This window comes from Cladophialophora bantiana, assembly GCF_000835475.1.
Source record: "Cladophialophora bantiana CBS 173.52 unplaced genomic scaffold supercont1.10, whole genome shotgun sequence".
Taxonomy (NCBI): Eukaryota; Fungi; Ascomycota; class Eurotiomycetes; order Chaetothyriales; family Herpotrichiellaceae; genus Cladophialophora; species Cladophialophora bantiana.
Genome location: NW_015971584.1, coordinates 10,829 through 33,257, shown reverse-complemented (window position 1 = coordinate 33,257; position 22,429 = coordinate 10,829). Strand labels below are relative to the sequence as shown.

General features: G+C 49.6%; 8 protein-coding genes across 8 annotated transcripts; 5 read left to right on the top strand and 3 right to left on the bottom strand.

Annotated features, from left to right (window-relative positions):
- Nucleotides 1-511: 511 nt before the first annotated feature.
- Nucleotides 512-1,551, bottom strand: Z519_06925 (inorganic pyrophosphatase; the record flags this gene model as incomplete). The annotated part of the gene is made up of 4 exons (XM_016764662.1): nucleotides 512-898; nucleotides 953-1,135; nucleotides 1,185-1,304; nucleotides 1,354-1,551. The coding sequence occupies 4 exons, from the start codon at nucleotides 1,549-1,551 to the stop codon at nucleotides 512-514; spliced, it is 888 nt and encodes a 295-aa protein (XP_016618612.1).
- A 763-nt stretch (nucleotides 1,552-2,314) lies between these two features.
- Nucleotides 2,315-3,601, top strand: Z519_06924 (uncharacterized protein; the record flags this gene model as incomplete). Its single annotated transcript, XM_016764661.1, has 1 exon — nucleotides 2,315-3,601. One exon carries the CDS (start codon nucleotides 2,315-2,317, stop codon nucleotides 3,599-3,601), a length of 1,287 nt encoding a protein of 428 aa, XP_016618611.1.
- Nucleotides 3,602-5,403: 1,802 nt separating this feature from the next.
- Z519_06923 (uncharacterized protein) lies at nucleotides 5,404-6,558 on the top strand (the record flags this gene model as incomplete). The annotated part of the gene is made up of 3 exons (XM_016764660.1): nucleotides 5,404-5,485; nucleotides 5,557-5,675; nucleotides 5,740-6,558. The coding sequence occupies 3 exons, from the start codon at nucleotides 5,404-5,406 to the stop codon at nucleotides 6,556-6,558; spliced, it is 1,020 nt and encodes a 339-aa protein (XP_016618610.1).
- Nucleotides 6,559-7,161: 603 nt separating this feature from the next.
- Z519_06922 (uncharacterized protein) lies at nucleotides 7,162-8,355 on the top strand (the record flags this gene model as incomplete). The annotated part of the gene is made up of 1 exon (XM_016764659.1): nucleotides 7,162-8,355. One exon carries the CDS (start codon nucleotides 7,162-7,164, stop codon nucleotides 8,353-8,355), a length of 1,194 nt encoding a protein of 397 aa, XP_016618609.1.
- A 251-nt stretch (nucleotides 8,356-8,606) lies between these two features.
- Nucleotides 8,607-9,830, top strand: Z519_06921 (uncharacterized protein; the record flags this gene model as incomplete). Its single annotated transcript, XM_016764658.1, has 1 exon — nucleotides 8,607-9,830. The coding sequence occupies one exon, from the start codon at nucleotides 8,607-8,609 to the stop codon at nucleotides 9,828-9,830; it is 1,224 nt and encodes a 407-aa protein (XP_016618608.1).
- A 1,141-nt stretch (nucleotides 9,831-10,971) lies between these two features.
- Z519_06920 (uncharacterized protein) lies at nucleotides 10,972-13,810 on the bottom strand (the record flags this gene model as incomplete). The annotated part of the gene is made up of 3 exons (XM_016764657.1): nucleotides 10,972-11,295; nucleotides 11,516-12,780; nucleotides 12,832-13,810. 3 exons carry the CDS (start codon nucleotides 13,808-13,810, stop codon nucleotides 10,972-10,974), a joined length of 2,568 nt encoding a protein of 855 aa, XP_016618607.1.
- Nucleotides 13,811-14,294: 484 nt separating this feature from the next.
- On the top strand, nucleotides 14,295-16,755 carry Z519_06919 (uncharacterized protein; the record flags this gene model as incomplete). The annotated part of the gene is made up of 8 exons (XM_016764656.1): nucleotides 14,295-14,349; nucleotides 14,404-15,224; nucleotides 15,274-15,385; nucleotides 15,435-15,705; nucleotides 15,776-15,888; nucleotides 15,944-16,248; nucleotides 16,294-16,447; nucleotides 16,499-16,755. The coding sequence occupies 8 exons, from the start codon at nucleotides 14,295-14,297 to the stop codon at nucleotides 16,753-16,755; spliced, it is 2,088 nt and encodes a 695-aa protein (XP_016618606.1).
- An 812-nt stretch (nucleotides 16,756-17,567) lies between these two features.
- On the bottom strand, nucleotides 17,568-18,495 carry Z519_06918 (uncharacterized protein; the record flags this gene model as incomplete). Its single annotated transcript, XM_016764655.1, has 2 exons — nucleotides 17,568-18,189; nucleotides 18,263-18,495. 2 exons carry the CDS (start codon nucleotides 18,493-18,495, stop codon nucleotides 17,568-17,570), a joined length of 855 nt encoding a protein of 284 aa, XP_016618605.1.
- Between the last annotated feature and the right edge of the window lie 3,934 nt (nucleotides 18,496-22,429).

Below are 22,429 nucleotides of genomic sequence, written 5' to 3'. Positions count from 1 at the left end.
CGGGGTGGGTGCACTGCTATCTTGGAGAGCGCGTGTCACATAGTCCGTACTCCTTTAAAATTAATGCGACGCGTTTCTCGTTGGAGGCGATGACGTATTTCTCCCCTTCACAAAGCTTAGAAAAAGCAAATACGAGGTACGCGGCGATCGGTAATGATCCATGAAACCAGTATGCCCCAAGTCAGACACCTTAACAGGTCAGTGAGATTAGTTGAAGTTAGGCTTCCAGATCTTGTCAAGTTCGTACGAGCTCTCGATGGAGATGTGGAACGTTCCATAGTACTCGGTTCTTTTTGGCGGAGTAGTGTTTCCATCTTTTCTCAACTCTTCTCCATTCTGGCTGGATCAGCAACTTGACTAACTTATTTAAATTTTTAGTCTATGTGCATTGGTCTCGTGTACGACTAGGATTCCACGCTCTTGTCAGGCCTACACCTCATTTCTTCACGTAGTCTTCCGAGGTGGCACCAGTTCCTGAATGCAATCAGCCAACAGCTTCAGGTGCCACAGATTAGACGGCCGCACCAGAGATGAAGAACCACTTGTCAACGCTCCCGTCGATTGGCGCAGGGGGGAGGTTCTGTCCGGGAGGGATCTTGGAGAGTTGCGATGGATCAACACGGTCTGGCGAGCTGGTATTTGTGACATTGGCCAGATTGATGTCGCCGCGTTGTTGCTTGCCCGTGATCAGACGTTCCCAAGCATCACTGCATTCACGGATAATCTCCTCGGCGTATTTCTTGTTTTTGCATTCGCCACTGAATGCGAATTGATTCTCGGGCTTGCCATCTGGGATCTTGTAGATGCGGAACCATTCGTTTGTAGCTCGGAGAAGGCCAGGAAGATGACGCTCAACGTCTTCGATATCGTTCAGCTTGGGGGCAAGAGGATCGTTGATCTACAGCCAAGTCAGAGATAGAGGAGCAGGGAAGATATAATAGTGACAACTCACGTCGATGACAATGATCTTCCAGTCAGTCTCTTCTTCGTCGAGAAGTGCCATGACACCGAGGACCTTGACCTGCTTGATCTGACCAGTGTAGCCGACCAGCTCGCCAATTTCACAGACGTCCAACGGGTCGTTGTCACCCTTGGCCTTGGTCTCAGGGTGGACGACATTGGGATCTTCCCAGGTCTGTAAACCATTAATAAACCGCCATCTCTCCCTCTTGACCGCCACTCACTCTTGGGAAAGCACCATAGTTCCAGAGATAGCCCTTGTGGGGGAAGCAGTTGCGAACAAATCGGAGCTTGCCCTTCTTGATGTCTTGCTTGATGGGATTCAGGAATTCGTCCTTGGAAATCTACGTAGAGGTCAGTGAGTGCCAGGTCCTTGAGGCTGAGATTTCGTACCTCAAGCTTTGCGTTGGACCATCGGGGGATCTCAACGATCATGTTCAGGATGGTTTGCTGCTCATTGGCATAGAGGGGAATGTCATGGAAGGGCGAAATTGGTGTGCCATCTTTCTCGATGTAGCATCTGAACTCATTCGTGTGCAGGGCACCGATTTTTCTGGGCTGATATTCAGAAGGTTGCTTGCTGTACGACATGGTGGAAGTCGCTGGAAGTAATGACGAAGCAGCAGTAGAGAGGTGTCGAGCGATAGCTTCTGAACGTTGAGAAGCTATGATTGCAGAGGTGGAGTGACGGAGCGGAGGAGAGATGGAAATTTCTGTCGGCTTGGTGGAAGCCAGGGCGAAAGTGCCAGTGAGGAAACGATGAGCACACTTGTTGGAGGGCTTGGAGGCAGGGGCGCGGGGCGGGAGGCACAGTGTTGACAATTGGCGGTGAAATGACGATCGACTCTGAATGGACGAGAGGTCGGAGAGGCTGCTGCAGATTCGCGAACCGTGAATTCTGGTAAATATGCTAGACGGTCGACGCATGTGCACGGGAAGGATGGGTGAAATAGTCCAGACTAGATTCCTGCAGGTGGACTTTACTTTTCTAGTCTTTCAATCTGACTGAGCACCGCTGTTTCCACCTCGGTATGCGAGACTGACTTGAAGTTCCCATACTCCGAAAATGCCTTCGATTTTTGAGGATATGATATCAATGGGCCTCCGCCGACTAGGCCGAAGAAGAATTCCGAGTTTTTAGCTATCTACACGTGACCCCTGCCACTATCTCCACGTGAGACGCCCATTTCAATGTGCCACTGCGCTCTGATGGACCTGCGGGCAAATCATCCTCTTTCACATTCGATTCACCACTACACTCCAGATGACTGTCGGCCATGCTGCTCGGCCACAGTCTCTGTTACGACGCACTCTATCCCTCCTAGACTTCCTTTTCCCTTCTGCTGTTCCGAGAATGGCCACTCCTGTACCCTTCCAAGATGTTCCACACGTTCCTATCCCCGCGAGAGGTGTCGACTACCGCGGAAAGGTAGTCCTCGCTCCCATGGTTCGGTCGGGAGAACTGCCATCGCGCCTTTTGGCTCTGAAATATGGCGCAGACCTGGTATGGGGTCCAGAGACGGTCGATCGATCCATGATTGGAACCACGCAAAAGACCAATCCTCGCACCGGCTGCATAGAATGGACGCGTACCTCCAACAACGACTCTGAGAGTGTGATATATCGCATTGATCCACAAAGAGAATCTGACAAATTAATCTATCAAATTGGTACTGCTTCGCCCGACTACGCCGTCCAGGCTGCGTCGCTTGTGGCTCCTTATGTTCGTGGAATCGACGTGAATGCCGGATGCCCGAAGCCCTTCTCTACTTCAGGAGGCATGGGCGCGGCCCTACTTCGAACTCCGGACCATCTTTGCAATATCCTGAAAGCCCTGGTCGCGAAAGTGGGCGCACCTCATGAGATCGGTATTAGCGTCAAGATTCGATTGCTCGAGACGCCTGAATTGACCTCCGAGCTTGTCAACAAACTTTGCAAAACTGGCATTATTGGCTTGACCATTCACTGCCGGACTACGCCAATGAGACCAAGAGAGCGTGCTATCAGGGATCAGCTGCGTATGATCGGCGAAATATGCAGAAGTCATGGGGTCGCTTGCTTGATGAACGGAGACGTGACATCGCGTGAAGAAGGGCTGGCCCTTGCCAAAGAGTACGGCATCGATGGAGCAATGATTGCCACGGCGGCCGAAGCTAACTCATCGGTTTTTCGCACCAAAGAGCAGGGTGCGCTGGCACCTTGGCGGGAGGTGGTCAAAGAGTATATGCAGCTTGCGATGAGCGTAGAGAATAAATGGGGAAACACGAAATTCTTGTTATCTCAGCTCATGCCTGGAAAGAGTCCCACTTATCAACCAGTGCAAAAGTCGCGAAGCTACACAGAAGCACTTTCGCTTTTGGAGATCTCTGATTTGGATATTGTGGGGAAGGCGAAAGAGATCGATCGCGTCCTCCGTCTGGATATTCCACAAACAACCAAAGCCGATATCAAGCGGCAACACAGACAAGAGAACCGAGAGAACCAGGCCAAGAAACAGGAAAAGAAGAGGGCCCTGGAACAGAGAAGTGATCAGAACGAACACATACACCAAGAGCCGAACAAGAAGCAAAAGGCTGAGATAGCAACAGAGAACTCAGGGTTTGATGGAGTAGGTCAGGGCGCGATGGCGGTAGCAGCGTGAATGCGCGGCATTGTTGCGGCTTGATAAGGGACCAAACCTGGACTTGCGGTTGCCCTTGAAAGTTGGACTGGCATTTGATCCAAATATCAGAAAAGGACACAGCTTAGGCACACCGCGACTGGTTACGGATACATGCAAGAACGCTGGGCTGTTTGAAAATAGGCTGAGACTCGACGTCTCATGGGACTTTGAAAACCTTCACTCTCCCGGAAATGCCAACAGTCTTCGAAAGTGGCGGTACTTGGAGATGGAGAGATCTAGAGGCCGAGCAAAAACCCCAAGATGGCAAATGTCAGTACCTGATCTTACTCTCTTGAGATGAGTCTGGGGGACTGTCAGGAGCTGCTTCAGAGCGGCTCTGACACTGGTGTGGGCAGCGAGGAAAGAGTACCAGAAGGCAATAACAGTCTTGAGTGTTTCCAACCAACTCTCCCCAGAGCCACACTCGCAATTGAAATTGATGGAAGGGTTGGCCATGAGCCTTGGCACACGAGCTTCCCGGAAACAGGTTCTTGAATGTTTTGAGATTATCACGACCTGTCTCTCTCGTTCCAAGTACACAAGACACCGTCCGAATCCTGCGATTCCCACTGCTCTAGCGTACAGCGCACAAATACAACAGCATAGACACCTAAGCGTACAGCTGTGACTACCTTAACCCGCTTTAAGTACATGTTGAGGATCCGGTCTTCGAAGCGCTATCGTCTTCTCGCCTAGCCGGCCGCGATTCCCCATCCATCGAGGCTGAAGCATGCATAGTTGATGTTCCTCCGTAGTGCACCTTCCAGCTTGCGGGACCGCCCAGGAGCCGGAGTTCCTCAGGGTTCTTGATTTCCCTAGAACCTGGCTTGCTCGGCTTCAGAGTCAGTCATCGTAAGGTGCAAAGTCTGATTTCTTGCGAGCTTGAACGCGGCGCCCGTCTCCCATCGGCTTCCCAGTGGCACGTTTTCGAACATGCCTCTCTGCCATCCATTTGCTCACGACACGCTTCAAAAGCCTTGCATGTGTTTTCCCCCCGAGATCAAAGTAGTCCATCAGCCAGCTAACTCCTCCTTCCTTGCCAACACCCTTGCATGCCTGTCGACTTCCTCCACAATGTCGTGCAGCGTCACTCTCTCCCTTGATCCTTTCTTTCCCTTGTTCACCCCTGTCGCGGGATTTCCTTCTGCTTTGATCGGACACGGCGCCTCAGCGCCCCATGAATATTTTACCACCTTCCCATCTTTGAATCCGAGTTCTAATGTGCTGGGTTCGACGGAGGTTCGTGGGAGAGCAGTGGAGGATATCTTGAGGCTTTTATGAGCGTCCGCGGGGAGGAGGGTGAGGAACAGACGTGGGATTTTGGATGATGCGCTGAAGGGGTTGAATCTCGCTGTCAACGAGGTTAAGTATGTCGTTATCATGTTTGGGATCTCAACTCGTGGTGTTGCCTGTCTTTTTATTTTTGGAGAATCGTGTGTTGTCGCATTGGAATTGCTTTCGGAAAGCCCGCTTAGGGCCCGAGGGCTTCGGCAGACCTGCCCACGCTCTGTAGGTCTCGTCGATCTTAGTGATAGGGGGTACGAGGTATGTACTTGGTATGTACTACCCCTTGCACTCGTCCATGGAAAGCACGCCAGCGATATGTAGCACGAGCCCCGTTCATCAGCTCTGGCTGGGAGTGGCGCTATGGCCATTGCTCGAGTCCCACGAGCTGCGAGAAATGGTTTCTTCATCTTCGAGCCTCATCGCAGCAACTGCCTGGCACTGCGGGAGTCGCGGTCCTTTCACAGAGCCTGGTAGCTTGCGCCCAACATCGCAACATGACAATGAACCATGACTCTGAAGCGGGAGGATATCTCAATCTACTTGAATTCGGCGAAGTCGACGAGAATGTATTAGCGAGTACGCTGCCCTCAGATGAGCCAAACTCCTGCCTAGAACGCTCCTAAGCTGCCAACCTGACGTTATTGTAGGCTTGCCGGACGGTTCCAGAATCGTGGGAATCAAAGGCTCTGGAAGAAGCTATTGGACAAGAACAGCTCGCCTTGATGCCATATTGCCAGACGGATCCAAGCAGGCTTTCTTCCTCAAAGTTCGCATCCCCAGCACCTCGATATTTCTACTAAGTAATTAAACTCATTTACTTACAAACTTAGGTTGCCGAAGGTGATAACTGCAGAGGTATGATGCAGGGAGAATATGAATCGATGAAAGCAATCATGCGATTCAGCCCGAACTTCGTCCCGCGTCCCATAGCCTGGGGGACATTTGCGTCAAATCCAAATTTGCACTTCACTTTATCCCAGTTCCGCGAAATTAGGCAAGAACTTCCAGATATGAGATCCACATGTGCAAGCCTTGCAGAGCTGCACTTGAAGTCACATTCAGCAGGCATCCAGAAATTCGGCTTTCCAGTAAACACCTACAACGGCAGCTTAGCTCAGGATAATCGGTGGACCGACAACTGGGAGCAATTCTTTGCTCAGCAGTTGAGAGGTATACTGAAACTTGAGGAAAAGGTTTGGGGACCACAGACCGAAGAAATGCAACAGTTTGTACAGCAAATCTTCAACAAAGTTATCCCCAGATTACTCAGGCCGATGGAGACCGGTGGGCATAGTATCACACCAAGCTTACTCCACGGTGACTTCTGGCACGGCAATGTATCAACGGACATTCTTACGGGGGAACCAGTCACTTATGATGCCAGCGCCTTTTGGGGGCACAATGAGTATGACATTCGGACGATGACGAAACGAGCTAGGTACGAATTTGGGCCAGCGTGGCAAACAGAATACTTGAAGCTCTATCCAGCGGCCTATCCAGAGGAGGACTTCGGAGCACGGAGCGATTTATATCTCCTTAGGTCGAAGGCACACGACTCAGCGTTGTTTTCGAACAGCCCCAGGTTCCGGCAAATACTGGTAGAGCATGCTAAATCGCTAGTGGAGGCTTATGGCGAAGGGTATGAATGATGGCTGAGATCTCCCAGAGGGAGGCATAATGATAGCTAGAGCAGCACAAAGTCGGCTTTGATGGATATTCTGACAACCTATTTCCATATTCGAACAAGACGAAAGCTTGCGCACTCTCACCGCATTTAAAGAAAGCCCGAGCCAAAATCATCCTATCTCTCCCCGTTGGTTAGCTCTACGGCATGACCTAGCCTAGGTCAACCACCAAGTCGCTTGCAGACCCATAATAGTAGGATTTAGTAAGGGCTTGTGCGGGCTTCAAAAGGAAACAGAGTCTCATGTTAGCTTGCCGCGGCGTGGACCATTCCTGACTTCCGTAATCCTTGTGAGCAGATTCCATAAAACTCGTTGATAGCAACTCGCGGGCAGGATCCTTGATAGAGAGTAACACAGAATGGTGGACAAAGCCGCATCCACCGCTGCCAAGGAGATGCTGGTTGAGAATTGCAGGACGAATGGAGCGTACGTTGTGGCATAATACAAACGAGGTTGGACCAAAGCGGCAAGTTTGCACTGTTTGCACCATTTGCACGTGCAGTCCCGATACACGTTGGCGTTTGACGCTTGAACTTGCACGACTTCCAACTTCACGCTCCTCCAAAGATGTCTCTCTCCCTCTCAGAACGTCTCCAAGCCCTTACCGACTCTTATAAAGAGACACTCTCTCAAATTCAAGAACTGCGCAAATTCTCGACCAGCTCAAATTCCTACGACAATCCAGATGAACGACGTCTCGAGCTCGCGACCGAAATCCATGATAACCTAAAGGAACAAGAAGACAGACTGGAAATTTTAAGACAAGAATTTGAAGATGATGCCATCCCGACTCACCGACGAAATCTCTCGACTCGGGAGAGCGAGCGCGAAAGAGACGCCGACTTGCTGGCGCGACTCACGGAGGACCTGAAGAGCGCGCGGGCCAGTTTTCGAAAAGCACAACTTCAAGCGAAGAGGAATGCGGATGCAGAAAAAAGGAAAGAGAGAGAGCAATTATTTGCAGATCGCAAACAAGATGGCAAACAGCAAGCCCGAGGACGACCTACACATGAGAAATTGACGCAGGATGAATTAGCTCTACGCGCTGCAGAAGATGTTACTATCGCGCTGCGGAGGGTACATAACCAACTGGAAGGAGAACTATCAGTCTCGCAGTTTGCTCAACAGACTTTAGAAGAAAGCCAACAGGCCTTGGACAGCTTGACGCAAAGCTATGCGGGGACCACGGATTTATTAAAAGCGAGTAGAGGGTTTGTGGGTCAGTTGGTGCGGAGCAATAAGTCAGACACTTGGTTCTTGAAGTCTTCCTTCTACATTCTTGCTGCAACAATATGCTGGCTCTTCTACCGCCGGATCCTATATGGACCGTTGATGCTGTTTATTTGGTGGCCTTTGCGGATGATGTGGTGGGTCACTTTGACAAGTTTAGGAGCCGTGGGACTGGGTGGCAGATCTGATATCACAGCATCTCCTGCCCCGGTGCCTTCCCTCACTGTCTCGGTGCCTGGCATAAATGCCAGAGGAATGCCTACACACAATTCGAACATTCATTTTCGGAGCATGGCGCTACCGGCGAAAGGGGGAGGTGGGAGAGGTCCACCGCCACAGATTCCACAGGAAAGTCCGCCCGAAGGTGCTCCTGAAAGTATGATCGAGAAGATCGGAAGAATGATGGAGGATCAAGGGACGAATGTGGATGATATCACGGAGGAAGAAAGGAGGGCGCAACAAGAACAGCCCAGAAATACGAAGAAGCGGATGATGGAAGTAGATGTCGAGCAACGGAGGGACGAGTTATGACTTGACGGCATGACGAATTTGATGTTGCTCGGATTTCTTTGGCATTTCTTCTATGATTGCGCTCCCATGTCCCTGGTGAAAGCTGGCTCGCTTGCCCTCCTTATTCGTTCAGCCTTGAGTCATCACGTGCGTGATCGCTTTGCCAAGCCACTTAACGCGCCTCTGGGGGCCTCCAACGCGTCCCTCGCGACAACTTTGATCTTGTCATTGAACAACCAGCCCACAGACTCTCCCATTAAAGCAGATTGAACATGGCGAACTTCTTTGACCGCAGCCGCGCAGCCTCGAGCTCCAAAAATCCTGCCACAAAATCAATTGTTGAGCATGCCCCTGCCGCGCAGCCGTGGACGGAGAAGTATCGGCCCCGGAATTTAGAAGAAGTAAAGAGCCAGGAACATGCCACCGAAACACTTCGTCGTATGGTCAACGCTTCAAACCTTCCTCACCTCCTCTGCTATGGCCCGCCTGGAAATGGCAAGACGTCCACAATCCTCGCCCTCTGCCGAGAACTGTTCGGCCCAGAACTCATGAAAACAAGAGTCCTCGAACTCAACGCCTCAGACGAACGAGGTCTCTCCGTGATCAGAGAACGAGTGAAACAATTCGCATCGCTCCACCTGACACACCCTTTCTCGGAGGAATACCGCAAGAAGTACCCATGCCCTAACTTCAAGGTAGTTTTGTTGGACGAGGCGGACCAGCTTACGCAGGATGCGCAAGGTGCGTTAAGACGAGTGATGGAGATCCACAGCGCAACCACTAGATTTGCTCTATGCTGCAACTACGTCTCAAGGATAATCGATCCCATAGCCTCGCGGTGTTCGAAATTTCGATTCAAGGCTCTCGAAGGGTCCGAAGCAGCCGCGCGTATCCAAGAGATTCTCAAAGCAGAGAATGTGAGGTATGAGGAGGGCGTCATTGAAAGGACTCTCAAAGTGTCGGATGGGGACCTTCGACGTGCTATCAATCTTCTTCAGAGTGCTGCTCGACTTGCTAGCGCTTCACCCTCAACATCAACCTCGAACGGCCACAAAAAAAAGGTGGTCGCAGATGAGTCGGACGAGGAAATGGAAGATATCGATGCCGCCAAAACGGAACCGGCTCAATCAAACAACATGGTCAAAATATCAGATATCAACGAAATCGCGGGTACATTTCCCCCGAATCTCACGGACAACCTCATCGAAATCCTCCAAAAAGGCAACACACGAAACTACAACGCCATCGCGTCGGAAATCACTAACATCGTCGCAGGCGGGTATGCCGCCAACGAGGTGCTTTCTGCTCTATACTCAGCGGTTGTGCTTGGTGAGGATGACGTAGCCGTCAACGGCAAAGAAGACGCGGCCGTGAGGAAAAAGTACAAGCTGACCGCCATCTTCTCGGAGTTTGACAAGAAGTTGGTCGACGGGGTTGACGAGCATCTCGCGTTGCTTGATATGAGTTGTCAGGTTGCGGGAGTGCTGGCTGCTTGACTGGATAGGAACGGGCGTGGTGTCGTGTGTAACCAATGTACGGGCGAGCGGATGGCAAGACATTATGTATGCTGCATCAGCGACGGGCGTTTACGGTTCCTACCTACAGAGTGGGAATGTTCCTGCCGATAGCGGTGGAAAATACCAGAATTGGGGCGCACAGGTAAAAGGAAAATGTGACACATGAACAAACAACAACGCTCACGACTTTATTCGTCGTATATCTGGAAAGTTCGCTGGGGTCCTGCAAGGGAGAGCAAAAGCTCAGCTACGAGTAGGGAGGGAGGGCATGCAACGGGAATTCCACCTTAGCATTCAAAATCTAAGCTCGACACAACACTTCTCACCCGCTGTTGTTTCTGTCCGCGCAGCTATCGAGGCCAAATTTGTCCAAAATGCTCTAGATCATGAGATCGAAGCTCCGGATTGACATAGCGTTGTTAGCGATTCCTCTCATCTTCTTCAGAGTAAGCCGCCGTATGCAGAGAAAGCAAAGCAAGAAGGAAGGGAACGAAGCAAACCATGAAAACAATTCATGTCCGTCATCATGCTCATGTCCAAAGGCAGCACCGCAGGCAGTATCGTTTCCCTTCACTATCATCAGTTGTCCGTTTCCCGCTCCCAGTCCGCACTTTCAAGTTTCCAGCGAACCAACCCTTCTCACCCTTCTCTCTCCCCGGGCAAATCGCTAGGCCTGTATGTGTCTAAACCCCCTACCATAGAAGACACAGCTTGTCCTACCTCCCTGATTTGGGATCGAATCATGTGTCTCGAGCGCCGCAGAGTGATTCGAGCCCGAACCAGTGAGTGGTGAGTGGGTTTTTGTTACTGAAACAACGCAGAATGGCGATTCTCGCCTCTTTTTTTGGTCTTTGGGCGTGGTTTCTAGAGTTTTCCTCCCTTTTTTTGCTGTTTGGGGGGAAGGGCGGAATGTCATATCCGTCAGTGGTGGGGTTGAGATCCCGGTATTTTGGATAGTCATGGTCGTGTTTCGATGCTAATACTTCGATGTATTGAGGTATAGTTGGCATATCCAATGCCAATGTCGTCTAGAATCTGGTATCACGTGCCGTTTCTTGGTGTTCAGCAATGACTAGAAGGTGGGAGTGGTGGGAACAACTTCACTTAGTATTGTGGCGCTTCATGCAATGGAGTCTAGGATGCTCTTTAACTGTGAGGCCAGGTTCTTGGGGGTTTGGGTCTGATCGGTCTTCTGGGGTTTGCCTGTCGCAGTCCTGTTGGGCTGTGGGGTTTGATAGCCTGTCTGCGATCCTGGTGTCGCAGATATAAGCCGTCGAGGCTGGTTCTGCATTCGATATGCTGGACCTTCTGGTGCTGCAGTCTTCTCGGATTTCAGGGCTTGGTTCGTTGTGTCCGAGAACGTGATCAGAGCCATGTCCTTCCGCGCCTCCATGGCATTTAGTGCGTCCTTCGGGCTCAACCATTTCCTCGTCACTGCTGATTTCTATGATTCCTTCGTCAGTTTTCTGGCCAGTTGTTAGGATCAGATCATGTTCGATCCGGGGAAATGACTAGATTGAGCAACTTGCCTTTTTTTTAAAGCTTTGGCCATCCTCGTCGGACTCCCCATCTCCAACTCTCTTTTCGGGTTCAGCAGAAGACGCTTTACGTTTCTTGCAACGCTCTTTGGGATGTCCTTGACTCGAAGATGCTCCCGTCTTTACCCCCGAGGTAGAAGAGTGCGTAGACAAGGATCTAGATGGCGATAGAAGCGCATATGCAGCTGCTTGTTTAGCCTGCAAATTGTCGATCACTTCGGAGTTCACCTCTGCATTTCCAGCTTCCCCCTTTGTTGTCATCTCTCCTCGATGGGTTTGCGCACCGGTTTCCTTCCTCGCTTGTTCGCGTTTTCTTTTGGGAGGCCTATCAAACCTCGAGTCTTGACCTCCATTTGGAGATGATTTGGAAAGCCCATGTTCCAGGCAAGCAGCTAAGTCTCTCGATGTCATGGTTAAAACTTGCTGCTCCTGGTTTTCATCCTTGTTCTCAGAAGGATGTGTACTGCGGCCTTCGGCTGACTCGGCCGGCTCAGCGTCGTGGTCCAAGAGTGGTGGTTGCGCGGAAGCTCTCAATAGACCTCGAGAGCTCGGTGGAGGTATTGGCTCTTCAGGATCATTAACCATACTCTGACTGCGTTCGGAACGCCCATCCTGTTGAATTGTCCCTGCTTCCGTCTCCGCCTTCTTCCTGGTAGGTCGTCTTTGAGTGCGGAGCTTATAAGGTGTTTTTGAAGCATCTGGAGACAGCTCCTTCTTGATGTCTTCTTTCTCGGGTTTGGTGGCCTGGGGTGCTGGATTTTCCGGTATCTGTTCGTAGAGTTCAGTCCGCCGTCTGCTTTCGGAGATCTTTCGCTCTTCTTCGCGGGAAAGTAGATCCGTCGATTGAGTATCGGCGATGTTCCGTGACGCTAATTCAGCACTCGCTATCCAGGCCGACCCTTGGGATACGAGCTGCCCTCTCTCGTAGTTCTCACCATCTTTATCACCGTATCTAACAACCGCTGGTGCAACAACGATGTCAATCGGCTCACCCACAAGAGCCTGGGCTTCCTCATCTGTAGTAATCTTGAGAACATCATGCGGCTTGAACCAGAACTTCTTCAATTCGAATTCTGGCTTCTTCAAGTTGTCTAGGAAGTAGAACTGGACCGTCGGATATTGCACACTGATGGCGTGAGACAATTCCATGGCATTCTCGACAATATGAAGCAGTTGGCTTTCTCTTGCGTTTCGTTCCTCATCGTTGACGTCCTTGAGGAGCATACTAACTTCTGCGACAATATGCGAGACGATCTCCTTACAACGCTCTACTCTTTCAACTGACATCTCTTGCTGTGTCGTAGAGCTGGTCAGCTGGCCACCCTCTACAGGAGAAGGGTCGATGGCGCGGAGAATGGTCACCCTTAGTTTGTGTTTGGTGTTCGGGGATTCTATTCTGTGTTAGCTTGCTGAAACAGCATCATCGGAGTGGGTAGACGCACTCTCTTCAGCCCTTTCCATAATCCGATTCAACAGGCTTTCGGATTTTCCATTGTCCTCCTCAGCCGGCCCCAACCTCAAGTGTGCAAAGGGTCTTGCAAATGTCTCAGCGCAGAGTTCCCTATTTAGATATGCATTCAAGACCACCCAAGACGGTATCCTCTTCTGCTCGGCAGCTCGTAACACAGCCGTAGTGGCGAAAGGCTTAGACTTTTTGCTCGATAGTTTAGAGAATGCCTCCCTTAACGTGGTCAGGTTAATATCTGTCCAGTTTGGGATCGCCCACGCTTTACAAAAGCTCTTGTTGTGGAATATGATATCGCACTTGGTGTCGATTTTTATGTTGGACTCCACCTCGACTTTGCCTTTAGATAGAAGCTTCAAATGGTCCTGGCGGAACCGGTCTGCCTTTATTCTCTCCTTTTCGGCTTCTTTACGTGCTGATTCCAATTTCTCTTCGCACCCCCTGATTTGTTTTTCTAACTGCCGAAGCGCTGCTCTGCTCGCCCGTAGCTCCTTCATCCACTCGTTGGTAGGTTTGTCTTTGTCATCTTTATCTGCAAGCTTCCTGCTCCGTTTTGCCTTCGCGGACTGGGCGCTATCAATGCCATTCGCAGGTTGATCCAGTTTCCCACTTGGTTTTGTGTCCTTGGTCCCAACTGTGGCCGGTTTCCTGGGGGACACGGGGCCTCCAGTCGAACGTTTTCTCTTAGATCGAGTGGTCACCTGACTCCCTTCAGGACAGGTGTCTTCGTAGTCAGGATCTGATCCATGATAATCTCGGGTTTCATCTCTGCTGGACTCGGCGGCGGTGTCCTCTGGAAAGCTTTGCCTCCGAGAAGAAGGTCTAACTCGATCCCTCCTCCGAGGCTTGGGTGACTGATTCGAGGAACTTGTGGCATCTGAAAGTACCAGAGGTCCTGCTTCTTTAGACCTCTCTATCACCACTTCCACCTTGTTGCTGCTCTGTATGGATGCCATGTTGGCGTTGGACCGAATTTTGGTAGAACTGCTACTTGCGGTTGGTTGTGGTGTGGTGCGTGCATCGAATGAAACTGACTTCAAGAATACTCATGAGAGGAAGTCTGAGATATGATCAACGATTCGGGGTGCATCAGAGAGACGACAAGTCACGATGTAGCTGTAATGAGACATGTACAACGCCTAACGGTAGTCGTTCTCAGAATGATTTCAAGGGGAGAGTGAGGCCAGCCAGGGGCTCAGGTAAACTGTACCTGAATCGAAAGTGAGGTAGAGTTCTCTCGGAGCACGTGAAAGTGCCTCGTCTCTAGTATATTAATTGTCTCCTCTCTCTTCAATGTCTCTTCCTTGCTTCATCAGGCGTCATTTTCTCTTCCAACTGCCGTAACGCCCTTTCCCTATTGTCACATTGCTCAAAGCTCTTTTCTTTCCACTGGCCTTGTCCAGTGTTGTCCATCTGCTCCTCGCATCCATCGACGCCAAAATGGATTGTGAATACATGCCCTTAGGGCTGAAGGACACCAATCAGACGGCGAAAGGTATGTCCGAGAGATGTGAGAATGAGCGTATATTGATAGGGCTTCCACTCATAGCCAAGGCTCAGGCCAAAGCTCAGGCCTCGCTGAAGAAAGTGACTGCCCAAACGCCATCTGCGTCAAAGCGAAAACGTGACGGTGAGTGTAGTAGCACCCATCTCAAAATATCTCTGACCGAAGCTGGAGACGAGTCGAGTACGGAAGGAAAAGCGTCGAAACCCCGGCGCAAGCCTCGACTGCTCCGAAATCCCAAGGCAGACAAGGACCCGGTGATAATAATAGGACTGGACATTGGGACGACAGGGAGCGCTGTTGCGTGTGTTGTCGGCGCCGCTTCGCTCGACAAGATCGTGGTCTATCAACAATGGCCTGGTAACACGTCGGAGGTCAAGGTCCCCACAAGGATGGCTTATGCCATAGAGAATGACTTCGACACGGATCAATGGGGCAATGGCGTTGTTGGCAGAATGAATGCCTGCTTTTTCATAAAACTCCACCTTGACGAGAATATGAAGAAGGCAGATTTTCGCGATCGCCACTTGCAGCAGGCCACGGGCAATGCTCTCATGCGTTTACCGGAAGGTAAAGAAGCGATCGAAGTCATCAAGGACTTCGTGAGTAAGATGCGAGAGCACTATATGCAACATCTGGGAAGAACCATCCTGGAAGCAACACTCGAAAGTACTCCCAAGAGAATTTACGTTCCTGTTCCGACCACATGGTCTTTGGCGGCACGCGAAGCGACTCGCCAGGCAGTAAGAGACGCTGGCTTTGGGGCCGAAGAGCAGGACGAGATCGCCATCATTGACGAAAGCGAAGCGGCAGCTTTGTACGTGATTAAGTCTTTGCAGGCATCTTCTTCTGTCGAGACATTGGAGGTAACTTCGGTGCTGAAGACTTCGAGTCCAGTCTCTGACAATGCCATAGGACAACGCTTGCATGCAGGTCATCGATTTAGGAGGCGGCACAATGGACTCGGTTCTATACAGAATAGTCTCTCGCACGCCGTTACAGCTGGAGGAGGCCTGTGCCGGTGAAGGTTATATTGTCATCTCAAGGCGACGGGTTGTTACTGACTTCGAATTCAGGTGCAAAGATAGGAGGGACAACTGTCGATCGTGCTCTTCATGTTCTGATGCATAACCATTTCGGCTCTGCGTTCAGTGACCTTTCCCTTGACAAGATAGGTCCTGGGAGCCATTTCATGGAACAATTCGAAAAGCACAAACGCAACTACCGGGGTCCAAGTAAGGGAAAGCAGGAATATTGGCTTCACCTTGTGATGAAAAAGCTTGACGAGCAAGATCTGATGGTCCGCGACCGCTATGACTTCGAGGACAACAATGTGAAAATCACAAAGTATCTTCCCCCTGCTCCCTCCTGCTTTGAAGGCGTCCTTTGGATCGAGGACTGCGCTAACAGAAAGCAGTGCCGAAATGGAAACCTTTTTCGAGCCGGTCGTCCAGGGTATATTTGACATCATCCGTAAACAGGTCGACCGAATAAAGGAAAATGATCAACCAATCACTTCTCTTCGGGTAAGTTGCACAGGAGCTAGATAGGCATCTTCGCTGACTTCAATCACTGCAGAGAATAGCCTTATGTGGTGGACTTAGTTGCAATGAATACGTCTTGGACCGAGTCGAGCAATTTGCCAAGGACTTCTTCAAGGATAGCGGGGTCAAAGTCCAGACTCCTCATGGACCGATGGCTGCGGTCGTTCGAGGAGCAGTTCTGGCCGGTCAGGCGAAATTGCCCATTATCTGCAGGAGATCGCGCGAATTTTTAGGAACCCACGTTCATACACGATGGGACCCAAAGAAACACAGAGTTGAAGACAGGTTCAAATGCCCAGAGTTAGGGTTCAGGTCCAAGAACCAAATAGAGTGGCTTGTTGAAAAGGTGAGCCATGAATCGCGTTCTCGGAGCACACTGACCGCAGTGCAGGGCGAGAAGCTGAAACCCAATATGAAGCCGACACCGACATTGAGATGCTATCACGTGGTAAAGAACACTCAGAGACCAATCAAGAAAGAGGTGTTACAGCAGGTACTCTTTAAGTGTTCTGATGACGTTGCCCCTTCTCGCGTAGATCATCCCGGTAAGACTGTCCCATACAAATGTTATAGAGATGCTGACAGAGGTGTAGCAGTCGAGAAGATAGGAACAATCCAAGTCGACGTCACTGCGATTGTCCGCGAGAAACGTGCCCAAGCAAAAGAGGCTGGACGAGCTTGTCCGAGCCATATCAGTATTGATGTGGGTATTGAATTGAATATGTCAAGTGACAAAGGGGTGCTCGAAGCCGTTGCCAAAATCGGACGGAAGAAGGTCGGTACAACGACCATCACATACACTCCGGCGCCAGCGTGGGAGCATGGCCTTGCCCGAAGAGACGACGATAAATGAAAGAATGTCGCAGGTGATGATCCTGACCCAGAATGGAGCCGACGATAGAGGAGAAGCGTGCTTGGGTCCGTAGTCTCCAGAGAGATGAACCTATACTTCTTGCTCAGACTCAAGCAACAAGCAACCGATGATGGCTGAGAATTTAAACAACGTTGAGGTTGGGATGAGGGTTTGAATGACTTCAACTTGTGTGCGGCAGATCGTGCTTGACAATTCCAGCGGCGCGTCGTGCCTTGTATTCACCATGGAGCTGGTTTTGTGGTTGGAGAAGGAGCTTTGCATGGTGATGTTTGAAAACATGGGTTGAAATCTGGGCTGCGGAACAACAATATTCCTTACCGAGAACATCCACCAGTGCTTGTCATCTTGGCATATGAGAATACGTAGTTGGCCAGTTGGCCTGGCATTACTCCAACGTCGACGTCTCTCAATCCGTCGGCCTTTTCATATATGGAGACTCCCGTCACGCGATATGTTCAACGGTCCGATCCCAATGGCTCTGTATGCTCAGAATATAGCGGAAGCATTAGCGGACGACAGTCGTACAGCATCGCTTGATGGCGAATGCTTCTTTGAGTCAGATTTGTCCCCTCAATGAAGTGCTGGCCGCCACGCATTTGAGACATCACCGAGTAATCACGGTGTGCAGGCTATGAGGAGAGAGGAGAGCATCGATTTAACTGCATTTCGTGGCCCATTAAGCAGTGCTTGCAGCGACTTGAGGCGCCTGACACGGATGCTGGCTGAGATGATAACTTGCAGTTCCGGCACAAAACCAAGACAAGGCCTTCGAAATGCTCATCATGGAGAACTCAACAACGTCCGAATTGCTCACACCAACACTCTTGCAAGGGTGGACAATACACAGCGTCTCGGCCAAAAATGACATGCCAGAGATACTCAAATACTCGTCCACTTGTTGCGTCATCTACCGGAGTATCGAGCAGCCATTGACGGTAACGTTGATAATCTTCCTTGTTGCGCTTCATCACTTGAGCTCTTGAGACGGCGAATTGTGAGCAACATGGCTGGGCGATTATCTCTGGAATGGTCGATTGGTTGTCTCCGAACATGTAAGGCCAGGCGTCTCGCATTGCATGCTCAGCGGTGTGGTCCTCTTTGTCTCGCAGGACTTGGATTTCGGCAGGACAGCCTGGATCGTGAATGCATCGCATGTTTACGTATCCTTGTTCTTGCAGATAGTCGAGCCTTAAGGACCGGATAGACTTGACGTTGTTGTAACCCTCGTTGTCCGTATGCCAAGCGGACGGCCAACCCTCGAGATGCGGATGTACAAAAACCATGGACAAAGGGAGGTTATGGTAGTGGTCGATCAGGAAGCTGAGATACGCCATAGCCTCGCGGCCTTTGTTTTTCGGTGGATGCAGAGTTCCTTCCGTCGGATCGTCCATGTAGTAGATAGCGTGCTGCCAACTGTGGGAGGCAGATACCGCAGTCCGTCAGCACGGGAAAACTGTTGGGATCAAGGGGATCATGGAAAACGTACTCTGGCAGCTCACTCGCCACCCAACTGACATCTTCGGCTTTGATCTTTGCGAGAATAACGACTTTGTCTTCGGCAACTGGACCTTTATAGATCCAGGCACTGTCGCTGCTGGATAGTCTGACCCAGAAGCCCGGGAAACTTGAATGGCTGCTCCATAGGAACAAAACGATAGAAATTAGGAGCGCGGCGGTCGCCAGCCAGATATATCGATATTTGACTCTTGAGACCAACATTGGGAAGCAGCGAAAGTGCCAAAGCAATGTTTGATGAGCGCATGAAACTGGGCAATGATGACTCGCAGATAGTCGGAAACCGCTAACACGGAAGAGTCCTTTCCATAACATGTTGGATTCACAGTCACAACGGGAGCCATCCTTTTAGCCATTCACTCCTTTGCGTATGCCAGACCCGCAGTGTTTTCATTTGTTGCTAGGTCTCTTGAAACCTTGGGAATGGCCCTTCCTCGTGTGGCTGGATTGTAGTAAAGCAGATGACTGCCAAGGCGTATGACGAGTCCATGCTTTCAACGTCTTCACGTACTGGTCTTATTAAGCGTATATATATATAGCATAACTAGTACCGTTTGACCAGGAGTAACGAGACCAAACACGACGGTTCTCGTAGATGTAATTAAATTACCCAGGTAACAAATGGAATCCACGCTAGTGGTTTCATTGTCGAGGTGCGAAGTTGTCACGAACCCACCGTTGTCCCCAAGTACTCTACGCCCTCCACCCGAATCGGGTGGACGGTATAGAAAGAAAAGGAAAGGATAAGGCAAAGGACGGTTGAGGCACAAGGCTATCGGTTAACGCTGCCTTACCCTTTTCACGTGACAGAAAGAGGGGAAGCTATAAGAGTCTCCTCTCACCTGAATCGGCTGAGAGAGAACTCTTCCTTTTTCTCAAGCGTTGAGTCGTTGTCAATAGGGCTACGTGAATAGAATAAGGCATTCAGCTACTCCAATTCCTTTGTACCTACTGCGTTGCGTAGGTCCCTGATAATTCTCAACGCTTGCCTATCACGCAGTGGCACTGTCGAGCTAGTAGTAGCTATATGCGATTCTAGGGAGACCCCCAAAAACCATCCTTACTAGGGTAAGTTCCCACCTAAATCAGGTGAGAATGAACCCCCCATCGCCCCGAGACAATGGGGCGCCCAAGGTCTCGTCGGGGACTGTCGATGAAGACTCTACGACCATTGCGGGCCCTGCAGACCCGCGACATCTCATTTTCACGCCTACGGACGTGAGTGACCTCGAAGAAATAGATGATGAACAATTATAGGCCGAACTGTCCAGGCTTAAAAGAGAAAGGACACGGCGAGAATAAATAGACCGAATTCATTACCTACGGAGAGGGGGTACTCTTAGTGTGGAACAGAGATTAATGTAAGAGACTACAGCATATTCTCGAAGTCTCCCACCTAAATCGGGTGAAAATAATAAGCGACTAGCCATAGATAATTTAGCTAGCTACGCGAAAATCTTTAAGGCGGACCCCCCGAAGTATTTTAATAGGGGTAGTTACTAGGTCTTAACCGAGTTTATTATGGGCATCGAGATGTATTTCGAGTCCTACCACCAGGACCTAATAGACTCTGAGGTGGCTAAGCGGGCCATCCAAACGGCGGCAACCTAGCTAGATGAAGAGCCTCGTTAGATATATTATAGACAACGCAACGTGCCCGCCAGTTAGGAGGAATTCCTTACGTTCCTTCGAGGCACCATCAAAGACCCTTAAACTCGCACTTTTAAGACCACTTATGCTGCTTAGTTCAGAAAGTAATGAAAAGAACAGAGTGTTCGTTAGTACTTATATAAACTAGAGTAAGTAGAGGCCGAGGTGGAGGCATTAAGGCTCACGGAAGTCGAGCAAAAGATATGGCGTTTCCTTCACGGTCTACAGCCTAATATTCGTAACGTAGTTATAGTAGAGCTATAGGAGGTACGTCTTAATAGAGATACTATTCTTACGGCCGCCTATCGCCATAAGACACGTTTCGCGAATGAGTAAAAGGGTAAGACTAAGAAGAAGAATGCTTTAGAGAAAAGAAATGAGCTCCTAAAGCAAAAGACATCGATGGCTATAATAGGAAGTAAGAATAGAACTTCCCACCCGAATCGGGAGGGAAAAAACACATCCAGTTCGCTAAACGTGTTAGCTAAGTCTAAAGCTAAGTAGAGAGAAAAATTAACGTCCTCGTTTATTCCTAAGTACTATAATTACCATAAGGAAGAATATTTAGTACGGGATTACCCTGAAAAGAGTACAAAAAAATAGATACCAATGTAGTAAACGTAGCTACCGCATTAGGGCACATTTAGTCTACGAGACACGGCGCATTGGAGCAACGCTGTATAAGCATTTAAGTAATAGTCCGAGTAAAGAGCGAGAAGCATCGATTGCGGGCCCTTATGAACTATGGGGCACAGGATGACTTTATCTCATAGACAACTATTGTTAGGCTTAGTTTAAAAGGCGTTCCACCAGATGTATTTAGGAAGGCTATGGATGGTCGGCAGATCACCATTTACGGCCGTCACAGCCTCGAGGTTTAGGCCATTAATGACCGGGGAAGGACTACTAAGACCAGACTCAATTTATTATCTACGAATATCGAGGGATTCGACATAATACTCGATATACGCTGGCTCAAAGTAATTAATTCCGACATTAATTTTAGAGATGGTACCTAGGTAGTGAGAGATCTAGACCGCTAAACCCGAATTAGCATAATCACAGCGTAAGAGCTTATTTAAGAGAAGAATGAAATCTACATTATGTAGTATCAACCTTTAGAGAAATCTTAAAGAGTTTCTTACCCGAATCGGGTGGGGCAGTGTTTCACCCGCCTCCGAACTCTTACATTGAGTAAAGACGGAGATATATCTTCTCTTTATACTAGCTATAGCGACGTGGCATTAGATCCGAGCGAGGCTTAAATTCCACTAGTGTCGAAGATAGAGTATATAATTAATCTCACGCCAGGTACAATAGCACCCTATAGACCTATCTACCCTTTAAGTGGTAGAGAACTCGAGGCTCTAAGGGAATACCTCGACAATATATTAATGAAAGAATGAATTCGACGAAGTATCTCACCTACTAGGGCTCCCATTCTATTTATCCCAAAGAAAGACGAAGGACTTCGCCTCTATGTGGACTATAGAGGGCTAAATAAGGTTACGATTAAGAATCGTTATCCATTGCCCTTAATATCTAAGATCCTTAATCGCCTAGTAGGAGCAAAACTCTTTACAAAGCTAGATCTGCGAGATACTTACCATAGGATCCCCATTAAGATAGAGAACTAGTGGAAAACAGCATTCCGCACTAAATATGGGCAGTTCGAGTACTTAGTGATGCCTTTTGAGCTGACGAATACCCTAGCTACCTTCCAGGCATACGTGGACGAGTCCCTAAAGGGCTTACTAGACGTTTTCTGCATTGTATATATGGACGATATCCTAATCTTTAGTAGAATAGAGAAGGAACACGAGGATTATATTAAATAAGTGCTCGAAAGACTCCGGAAATCACGGCTTTTCATTAAACTTAGTAAATGCGAGTTCTATGTAAGAGAAGTGACATTCCTAGGCTTCATCGTCAATGAGGAAGGAGTTTTAATGGATCCTTAGAGAGTAGTAGCCATCCGAGAATGGCCTACTCTCTAGACATTTAGGAATATCTAGATATTCCTAGAGTTTACTAATTTCTATAGGGGCTTTATCCGTAATTTCTTAAGAGTGGTGGCGCTAATTATAGATCTGTGTTAAGGATCCTCACTGATCCTAACTGGGTTAGGGTTCTCAGCAACAATCCTAGTATAGCATGAGCTGGTTGTGGGTCACACGCGGTATGAGCAGGGTCTCCTCCCTGTTACTAAGAACTGTATAGTCCAGTAGATAACATGAGTTGGCTACGAAGAGAGTGCAACTGTATAGGGGAGAGAGCGTAGCTATATACTTGTGCGGGCCTGCCGAATGAGGCAATGTAGAATGGTATGTTGGTATGTTGGCATGCTCCAGTCCAACATGTCAACAGGCCAACTCCTTCCTTTCTTGGACGTCACGTGATCCCTTCAGCCTCATTCCCCGAAGCTGTCCCTTCGGTTGAGTTTCCTTCCCTGTGCGTCCTTCGCAGGTTCTTAAGGCTGTGTCCAACA